Below are 10,384 nucleotides of genomic sequence, written 5' to 3'. Positions count from 1 at the left end.
TAGGCCTATTGAACCCAACTCATCTCGGGTCCGGGCCCATGCGTGGGCTATAGCACACGAAAATATAGGAATCGGGTGGAATTCAAGTTTTATGGTCGTAAAATGCCAAAAAAAAAAAAATAAGAAACGATCATGACTGGGTGATAACTGTGATTTCTCAGGTCTTATTTGATGTCCCGAAATTTTTTTAGGCGAATCCGGGGCGCGGGCCCATGGCTGAAGGAACACTAATTTCAGAAAAAAGTAAAATCGTGTCCCAACAAGCTCGAAATCTCATTGGGAAAATCAAAGGACGGCCATTGTCCATTTGGCTATTTTGTTGCAAAATTATCAAAGCAGCACACGACACGTCGTTTTAAACGACCGCCAGCCTCAAGTCAAACGTGTCTGCTCAGCACCTTGCCTTTCTTGAACATTCTTCTACGCGTCTGCTTACAACACCACCATCTTCTGCAACTTCCCCAAATTATTCTCTTTTTCGTTTACTCTCTTCATTTTTTGCTTCTATAGGGTTGATATAAAAGTTCATCTTAATTTCTTCTCTTCCCCCGTCCACTGCCTGCTGACTTGTTTTGGCTTACTGGGCCACTCAAATTATAACAATTGATTCAGCTTCTTCAAGTTTCTTGAAGTTTTAATCACTTTGTTTGGGTCAAAGGAGATATTTTTTTTTTCAATCCTTGACTCTGCGACAATGGTTCAGATAAAAGAATTGTATCCTTTAGCGATGAAATTTTAGCATTTTTTATGGTTGCTCGTTTAATATTATGCTTTGCTTAGATGATATTGCATATTGATATTGACATTGAATGATGATAAAGGAGTAATCTTTATTATGAGCTTCCGTTTATTGCTTTTTTAGTTAGTGTTTCAAGAATTGTTCTTTTAGTCTAAAAGATATTATAATTTATAGAAACTATTTGATCTTTACATTTAAATTTGGGAACTCCACTAGATACAAAATGAGATGGCGGACGAAGAGCCCGTTTGGTTTAGCCGAATAAAAGTAATATTTTTAAGGCTGAAAATCACTCTTTTAAGTGCTTGAAATGAAGTGTTAAAATGTAGCTGTTTTGTGATTTTCCATTTTATTGGTGTTTCCTTGACCAATAATTCTTTTTTTACTGGGGATTTTCTGAAGTCGAATTGTGATGCCCTTGTCATTGGAAGAGGTATGCTAAAGTGAAAAACTTTGATAAATAAACTGAATGCTTATTTGAGTGTTTGATGGATAATAAATTTAGTATTTGCATTGCAGTATCAGATAGCTCAAATGTACATGGTCATGAAAATGCAACAACAGAGCACTACAGGTGATGAAGGAGTAGAGGTTTTACAAAACAAACCATTTAGTGATGATGAATTTGGAGAGGGCCAATACACTTCAAAAGTTTACCACTTGCAGAGGTAACTTGAGTTCATAACTTATTTAATGAATTTTATTTGACAGTTGCTCTATTTTGTCTCCAATTGATTGAATAAGCTGTGTGCCATTAATCAATACAAGTAATTAGCTTTATGATGATTATTTATGAGTCAAAGGAGTTAAGTACCTTGCACACAATTGATCTGGCTTAAGAAACCAGTTAACTAGTAGTAGTCGTGTGCGGATAATTGTAAATTGATTCAACTGTTATTTAGGTAATAGCTAGTCTCTAGCTGTAGAAGTTCCTGCGATGCCATATAAAGACGGCTTTTTGAGTATCTTTTATTTATTTATTGAAACTTATAGTCTGAGACTCGATTAGCCTCGTCATTGCAGCAAAGCACCATCTTGGTTGACTGCATTTGCACCAGCTGATGCCCTTGTGATGCAAGAGGAAGCTTGGAATGCATACCCTAAATGTAGATCAGGTTTATGTTCTTACTTGCAATTTAATGTTCTTCTTGGTTAGCATCCAAGTCTTTCTTCTGCTTTTGTACTAACCTATTTACTGGTTTCTGTCGGAAATGTATCACCATTCGATGCAGTTGTTAAGGTAACTACTGTTGTGACATCTGCAATCCTTAACTCCCTATACATTGTGGAACTCTCTGATACAATTTGGAGTGTTAAAATTGTTGATTGATTTCTTTATACAGTCCCCATATTTTTCGAGATTCTTTATGAGCATTGACACAATCCACAAAGCTGACAATGGATGTTCTGAAAATGTAAGTTCCGTGTACTTGATTGTAGAGCTACCGTGAGAGTTGTGCTATCTTTCCCGTGGGTATCATGGAAATTGGCGTTGACTTGAGATAATAATGTAATAGGTGCATGGCCTGAGCAAGGAACAACTGGCAGCTAGGCAGGTGGAAGTTATTGATATTGCATCAGCTGCCACTGATTATTGGAGTTACATAGTGGGACGAAACGATGTCGATTTATCTAATTTCCGATCAGCAAGAAGTGGTCGTGGCCCACTCTTGGAAGGCTGGCAGGTTTGTGTATCCCTTTTTTACAGTAGATGTGCATGATAAACCCCCATCCCCTCCTTTTAGAAGGTTTTTTAGTTGGCTTGGAAACAGATTAGAGGCCTTGGATTTCTTATGCTAACTCTTTTGGCTTTCATACTTTTGTTTATTTATTTACTATTGCATCGAGTCAGATAGAGCATATATTTTTGAAGCTATGAGTCTAACACTACATAGTCAAAAAATATGAATGCCACCTTAAAACCCATAACTGGTCCAACGGCATGAACAACTAGGTATAGAATTCTGATTCTAGCCTTCGCTTCTTTAATTGCTTTAGATTTGTTTTCCCATAAATAGGGGTGGCAAAATGGTTCAAAGAAAACAGTTAATCACCCATATTATCTATTAAAAATGGGTTGGATAATGAACTATTTAAAAACGGGTCAAATATAGATAAGAGCCATATTATCTATTTAGAAAATAGATAACCAATGGATAACCAATGTGTCTAACTTTTACATTTGTAAAACCTCAAATTGGGGGTTCCTCAAGTTAGGGAGACTAAGAATTCTCCTAAAAGTGATCATATGTAAGAAGTCATGGATAATATGGTTATCCATATTATCCGCCGGTTAACCCATTTTTTATCCGTATTAAATATGGGTCGGATCGGATAATTTACCCGTTTTTTCATTAACCGTTTTCAACCCGAACCATATCCGACCCGACCCGACCGTTTGTCACTCCTACCCATAAAGGACAAGGGAAGTACTTTGGTATGGAGGCGGAGGCCTTTGCTAATAGTTACTTTGTAATAAAGATATTTCATATTGGATGATCCTCATTAACGGAGGAAGAGTGTAATACAATGAACTTGAATTCAGAACTGCTATTAGCTAGAAAGACTAGTTATACCTCCTATATTACATATATATATATATATATATATATATATATAGAGAGAGAGAGAGAGAGAGAAGCAAACCAGTTTAGTTTCGCTTTTTGTAACCGGCACAAATGCTATGTTTTATGGTTAATGAGTTGATGATAGAAGACTCCAGCAACACCATCAAAGTTTGATCGTGAAGCTGTTTTACTTTGGTCCTTCTAAGATTTAAGAGGTCATTGTGGTATCCAAAGGTGTAGCCTAGTCAAGAATCTGGAATCTGGAGAGACCAGAGATCTGAATCTCAATAGAGGGAAAACATTAGGTGGTTTCTTTCCATGTCAAAGTTATTCAATACTTGTATAGGTGGGACGAACACGACATATCTTTAAAAAAGGGAGTAAGGGGTCCTTGTGGGAAAAGTAGAGTTCAGTCGAAGAAAATGTGAGGAAATGATAGAAGGAATGGTTATTATAAGCTCTAGAAAATCTAATTGCAGATATTATTTATGAACTTAGATGAGTATCTTTTTCCCTTTGTCTCAAGCGTCGTTTAGTTCGTAAGTGAAGTAATACTGAGTTTTGCGTAGGATCAGGTTAGGTAACTCGTGTCTTTTTTTGGGGGGTTGGATTAAGGGGATTAAATCATGGGATGAAGTCTTGTTTTCAAAATGAGAATAAGTTGATAATCTAATAAAGTCTTATGACCGAATGGCCTGGGCTGAGCAGTGTGTGAGGGTTAGCTGCAAGGGGGAATTTGGAATGATATGGTACTACAAACAACCCCCACCCCACCCCCCCTTTTCCTCTCATTTCCACAAACCAAATGACCCCTAAAAGTATGTAGGATTACATAGATAAGCAATGACCACAATGATCATAACTAGGATAAAACTATTATTGTTGGGGTAAAAGTTTGTGGTTATGCTTACTTCTTTTTATTTAGGGGGAGAAATCAAGAAAGTTTTACTTCATTTCGGTTCTTCTCTATTTGATTTTGTCATCCAGATTGAAATTTTCAGTCATATATAGCTAGCTAGCATGAGTGTTGTTTTCTGCTTCATAAGATACATGATACCAATGCAAATATTTACAAGGATGTCCTAAAATTTCTGCTAATTCTCTTACCTTTAAGTCCTTTTGGTCCAGCTGAGATTAAACTCCTTATTGTGAACCTGGTGCCTACTGTATAATCTGTGAATTGTGACACACTTTTAAGGCCTTTATATGTCGCTATGGATTAACATGTGCCGCATTCAGTTGCAAAAAAATCACTACAGTGAAGTGCAACTTCCACTCTTTGATGAGTCCTATTAACTCTTCTGTTTCTTGGTATTGGCAGGACCACTGTAGTCCTGTTATGACAGCTTACAAGCTGGTGATTATAGATGCTCCATACTGGGGCTTTGGGAGCAGATTGGAACAAGCTTTGATGGCGGTACAAATTTCGGATATTTCATTAAAATTTTGAGTTATGGAATTGTTGCTTTATATTTGTCTGCTTGAAAATGATTCGAGGGTATCTATACTTCTTTCAAAACTTGAACATCAAAATATTCATTAAATATGCAACACGTTCCACTAATATTGACTGATCTAATGAGCCAGTGACACGTAAAGCCATGTCATGGCATATCTATATTATATTAAAAGGAGAGTAGTATGCATTGTGGTTAAGCTAAGTGGCAAACTAAAATGAAGCCACTTGGCAATTTTAAGACAACATTAATTAATACAAATTATAAATTGAAATATAATTAAGGGAAGTAGTTTAATGAATCTTATAATAATCTAAATATATTTTAAATAAATCTAATCTCTCTCTCTCTCTCTATATATATATATATATATATTTATATATATATATATTAATATTATTTATTTATATTTGTATTTGTATTTGAATGTATATCTATATCTATATTTATATCTATATATTGATCCACTCATAGATTTTCTTCTAAATTAGCTAGAAATATAGAGGTAGAAAATTAATTAAGAAATTATAATAGAAAAAAATAAATATAAAAAGACGTAAATTGAGATAAACTATGACTATTTATATTTTGGAGTAAGTTAAAATATAAAATAAAACTAAAATTTACTTAAAATTTTAAAGATTTATTAAGTTTAAAATTAAATAAATTCAAGAAGCAAAATAAGTTCTTACATAAAGTATGCAAATTATTTATAAGGTAAGAAAAAATTAAATAATTAGCAAAAATTATTTTAATAACAAGAATAATAAAGCCATATTAATATTGATAAATCGGGCAAACAAATATTTTATACATAAATATTATGACAACATCAAGATATAATATGTTCAAACAATTAAGAAATTTTTTTTGTATGATTAATATTTGAATTGAGTGCAGTTAGTTTAAGTTTGAAAGCAGGACATAAATTTTTGAAAATACGATCCAATTTAGAAAATAGAATAATAAAAATTAATTGAATTTGAGATGAGAAAGTTATTCAATTTTTATATATATTATATAGAATGAGTGTGGTAGAAATAAGTATTAAATTCAAACAAGCTAATAAAGATCCACATGACAGTGTAATAATATTAGGAATTGAATAATATAATATCAAAAATAAAAAATAAATAGAGAAAAAATAAAAATTCAGATTTTTTATCATAGAGAAAAAAGGTAACACTAATTTAAATTTGAGATGAAAGTTTTTTTTATATTGTGATAAGAAAAGGCATAATATGGATAAGTTCACGTAACTCAAGTCTAATAAATAAAATTAAAAACTAAAAATATTGAATAATAAAATAAATTAGAGATAATATGAGGATATTATAAATCATACATTTAGAAAATAAAATAAAATAAAGTAAATATACAATACTTAAATATTATTAAAATTAAAATAATTTAAAATTTTCAAGCAATATTTTTCAAATAAATATTTATTTTATGATTGAAAAATTATATATTATATTAAAGAATAGTAGTTGATAATGATATTAAATAAAGTTACAAGTAATGAAAAGTCACACAAAACGCAATAAGACTGTATATTAGATTTAAAAAAAATAGCAAAATTACGTTAAATTATTAAAAATTTACTATTAGAAATGAAAGGGAAAGACTATTTGAGTTTGAGATTAGAAAGTTCTTAAAACTATGATGAGAATGCTCAAATTATGAATAATATCACGAAATTGAAGTTTTATTTATGAAAAATAAAAAATAATAAAAATTTATATCTATATTATATTAAAAGGTCGGTAATGAAGCATATGGTTCTGCCAAATGGCGTAAACATTTGGGCATTTTTAAAGAATCTATTTGTTGGATTCTATTTGTATAATATTAAAAAATTACTAATTGATATTCTTTTGCATTTAATTAATAATTGAAAAGAAAATATTTCCTTAGGAATTGCATATTAGAGTTGTCCGTGACTATATTTAGAGTAATATTATATGACAAATAATATTCACGATTTCCTTTAAAGTAAATAAATAAATTAACCATTAATTAGCGAAAAGAATATAAGGAAATGAATATTCATGGTTTCCTTCAAAGTGAGAAAATAAAGCAAGCATTAATTTAAAAAAAAAAAGAACATAAGCAAATAGTATTAAACCTAATATAATATAGATTTGTATTATATTAAAATAATCTATCTTCTTTATTATTGTTTTAAGTACAATCTATGCAAATACCTTTTCCTTTTAGACAGATGTTCCAAATTTTTAAGTTAATGCTTTGAGTTAATATAGGTAAGAGAAAAGGTATGAAATATTTTATTGACATTGTGGTAAAAATGGAAGGGGAAAATCCGTTCCGAACGTGTTTTGGACCAAAAGTCCAATAATAATAAGTAAAAGAAAAAGATCACTATGGCATGGTGAGTTAGAATCCCCATTTTCAACAAATATAATTAAACAATCGTATAAGAGTGTTTCGAGAGAAAAAAATGCAGTATTGATGCTTTTTTTCCCTTGCCTTCTCATCAATGTTTTTCTTGCTTAGTTTAGTACCTTTGTAACACTAAATTAGTAAAGGGATACAGATGAACGCCAATTAGTTTGCCATATTGCAAATCTTATAGGAACTTGGAGTAGAAAGTAGTTGATTTATGGAACAACGTCAGAGAAAGAGAGAAAAACATATGTTATTTCCGGCATTATTAATATTTTCTTCAATTTGGACAGTGAAGGTGGTTATCAAATTATATTTAAATAAGAATCATGATAAAAAAAATTCGATCAATGCCTTCAGGAATATTGCCCCTTTGCTGTGAGGTAATAAATTTTATCTCTTTTCTTCACAAAATCCAAATTTATCTCTTTTATTTGTTCTTATGAAAAAATAATTCATAGAAATCACATTAGAATATGATTCATTTTCCTAGACTTTAGTTAATCCATACTGGCCTTTTCCACCCGTTTGGACAAATATAAGAATGGATAAAATATTATTTTCTTATAAGTTTGAGCGAGTGACTTATTAAATGAAGAACATATGAGTTGTCAATTAGCTTGCCAAGAGGGTTTCGAGATTGAAGAGAAAATTTGTATCAAGTTTGACAATTATGAAAAAGGAGAACAATTAGTTCATAGAACACTGCATCAACTTTGATAAAAAAAATATAATAAAGAAAAATAAGCGAAGTATAGCTCATATCCAAATGTCAATTGAAGAAGGGGGCAAATGGCAAATGGCAATATTCGTGAAGCTCCGGAGAAAAGAGAAGATTACAAACAAGTTATTTTGTGACTAAATGATTTTTTTCCTTTTACTAGAAAGGTTGTTATTAGGTTCATTGCGTTGACAATTGAAATTTAAGAAAAATGTCTAATGTACCTTAATAAGATATTTCACAAGTTTGATGAGTAATATATTTAAGAGTTTATCCGTGCATCGCACGGGTATTAATACTAGTATCAGTTAAAGGAGGATACCTATGTTCTCTGAAACACCTGACTGCAATAGCAAGTGGTTTATCTAGTGACATTGCCAAAGCTTGTTTCCTCTACAAAACTGATGTAATTGATTTCTAAGTACTGAGTTTTGTATCGCTGAGGTAGATTGAGGGAGGTAAAAGAATGTGTTGACATCTAGGAGCAGTGTGCTTAGTTTCCAAACTCTAATTATTTGTGGTGCATTTGATGGTTGTTTAGTGAAGAATACTCAAGTTGTTGGCCCAGCTCTTGTGTAAATGATCACTCAATTGAACAAGTGCAGAGAACAATTGATTGTTCTAGTGAATCTGTTATGTAAATAACTGGTTTTTTTCCAAAACTTTTAAAGATTATGTTCAAGCTCCAGTGCTTATAATCTATATCACCATGAACTCACTGGGAATTAAATATGATATTGCTCTTTTTCCTCTTTCTGATTTTCCCTTGGCATCTTTATTCTTAGGGTGAAAGGGCTCTCTTCCTGGAAAGTCATCGTAATTGCTTTGCCTGGATTGACGAATGGTTTGAGTTGAAAGTGGAGGTGTTGCGCGAGTTAGAGAAACAAAGTGATTATTCGTTGAATATGGTAAAGCAGTTCGATACATATTCTCTCTTTTTTTGGGCTTATATGATCACCTCACTTCCAAACTTATTTTGTGACTTGATAAATAATTTGGATCTCTGCAATGCTTAAGTTTCTTGACTTCTTTGGATATATCTTTTTGTATGCTCTCTTATCTGCTGCTTCCTCAAGCTGCCGCAGGATCGTTATTTCTTTGCGTAATTTCTATTCCACGTTTTCAATTTGTTTTAATATCCTTTTCCCTTTAGTTTACAACAATGACATGGTAAATCCCATCAGCAGCCTTCTATTTAGGTTAGAGTAACTAGTTTTCTTTTATATTATAGTATCATTATATCCAATGAGTGCGGGGATGATATTCCTTTCATTTTATTTGATGCCAAGTTTGGTTCAAAAAATGGGTTGCGGGTTAAACCGTTATTTAATGTTTATTTGGGTTCGTGCTTCACATTTCCTTTTATTTTTGTTGTGTGTGTGTGGGGGGGGGGGGAGGGGGGTGATGGTGTAGTCCTGCTTGGCCTTCAGTATAATCTTAAAATACTCGTTTTAAGATCATCTCTTCCCAAGAACATCAAAGTAGTGGGGAAAGTATAATAATCGTTGAAGTTGTGAGATCGTGACAAATGAGATAGGATTGGATGAGGAAAGGAACTGAGAAAGATAGCGAGGAAGTTTTATTTTCATGCTTATAACTCCTTTGCTCAATCAACACTGCCATATAAAATGAAACTAACTGAAGCACCAAGGAGGTGCAATGTCATATAAGCTATGCTCAAAAAGTCTAAAGCTCTCTCGAAGAGTGGAGAATATTTACTACCTGATATGTGTATTTAAAAGTTCATATTTTGCCCAAAAAGACGAGAGATAGCAGACAAAATATTCTAGCTGAAACCTTGAAGGTTCACTTCCTTCAAAGAAGCAGCTCGGTAGAACAGTTTAGCATGCAGAGCTTAACTTATTTAAGCAAAATAATAAATCAAAAAAGTATCTAAATTAACACATTGATTTTTAAAGCTTTTGGTGAAAGAGAAATGTAAGATTGGTTCTTGCACAATGACTTGGAATTTTCTTTCTATAACACCTCAGTAGGACCTGGTTGTCAATTACGAGTTTTGTCGTATTGATTAGAATACCTGCACTTTTCAAGTTAAACATAAATTTCATATGTATGTGTTGCATTCAGATTGATGTTATGACTGATAACATTTTATTGGCAGAAACTTGGCCGGCCTTGTTTGGCTGAGAGGAGTTGGATGATACAAGAGGAGTCTCCACTTGAAGGCGAAAAGTCTGTTGCATGATTGTGCAATTCACAGCTGCTATTGGTTTTGTTTTTAGATTTCATATCCATATTATGTGGTGTGGATGGAAAGATCATTGGCGTCCCTTAGGCTTTACAATGTAGTTTCTGGTGACTGATAGGTCTGCTGTCCGCGACTACTTGGTAAGGCACATATGCTAAATTTAGGCATGTTGAACCGGAGACATTTTAATGAATACAGTTTAGCTTCTTGATCTTAAAACTGTAAAATGTATATTATAGAGTTCAAAAGAATTAATTGAATTTTGGTGAACATTTCTTTGAGTCA

General features: G+C 32.3%; 2 protein-coding genes across 2 annotated transcripts; both read left to right on the top strand.

The window, feature by feature from the left end:
* The first annotated feature begins 385 nt into the window (after positions 1-385).
* LOC138886552 (uncharacterized) lies at positions 386-1,908 on the top strand. The gene is made up of 4 exons (XM_070168387.1): positions 386-714; positions 1,142-1,172; positions 1,259-1,407; positions 1,763-1,908. Exons 1-4 carry the CDS (start codon positions 695-697, stop codon positions 1,893-1,895), a joined length of 333 nt encoding a protein of 110 aa, XP_070024488.1. The 5' UTR covers positions 386-694; the 3' UTR covers positions 1,896-1,908.
* LOC104223003 (uncharacterized) lies at positions 1,902-10,384 on the top strand. Its single transcript, XM_009774355.2, has 6 exons — positions 1,902-1,979; positions 2,083-2,154; positions 2,257-2,424; positions 4,628-4,723; positions 8,676-8,798; positions 10,013-10,384. Exons 2-6 carry the CDS (start codon positions 2,107-2,109, stop codon positions 10,094-10,096), a joined length of 519 nt encoding a protein of 172 aa, XP_009772657.2. The 5' UTR covers positions 1,902-1,979; positions 2,083-2,106; the 3' UTR covers positions 10,097-10,384.

The sequence above is a fragment of the Nicotiana sylvestris genome, chromosome 2, assembly GCF_000393655.2.
Source record: "Nicotiana sylvestris chromosome 2, ASM39365v2, whole genome shotgun sequence".
NCBI classification, from domain to species: Eukaryota; Viridiplantae; Streptophyta; class Magnoliopsida; order Solanales; family Solanaceae; genus Nicotiana; species Nicotiana sylvestris.
Note: the sequence above shows the minus strand (reverse complement) of the source record. Positions and strands in the feature narration are given on the sequence as shown.

Excerpts from the sequence above, each read along its gene's own strand:
- LOC138886552 (XM_070168387.1), top strand. The coding sequence starts at position 695 with ATGGTTCAGATAAAAGAATT. Across the intron at positions 1,173-1,258 it reads TGCCCTTGTCATTGGAAGAG|TATCAGATAGCTCAAATGTA; the intron begins GTATGCTAAAGT and ends TTTGCATTGCAG. Across the intron at positions 1,408-1,762 it reads AAAGTTTACCACTTGCAGAG|CAAAGCACCATCTTGGTTGA; the intron begins GTAACTTGAGTT and ends TCGTCATTGCAG.
- LOC104223003 (XM_009774355.2), top strand. The coding sequence starts at position 2,107 with ATGAGCATTGACACAATCCACAAAGCTGACAATGGATGTTCTGAAAAT. Across the intron at positions 2,155-2,256 it reads ACAATGGATGTTCTGAAAAT|GTGCATGGCCTGAGCAAGGA; the intron begins GTAAGTTCCGTG and ends ATAATGTAATAG. Across the intron at positions 8,799-10,012 it reads GTGATTATTCGTTGAATATG|AAACTTGGCCGGCCTTGTTT; the intron begins GTAAAGCAGTTC and ends TTTTATTGGCAG.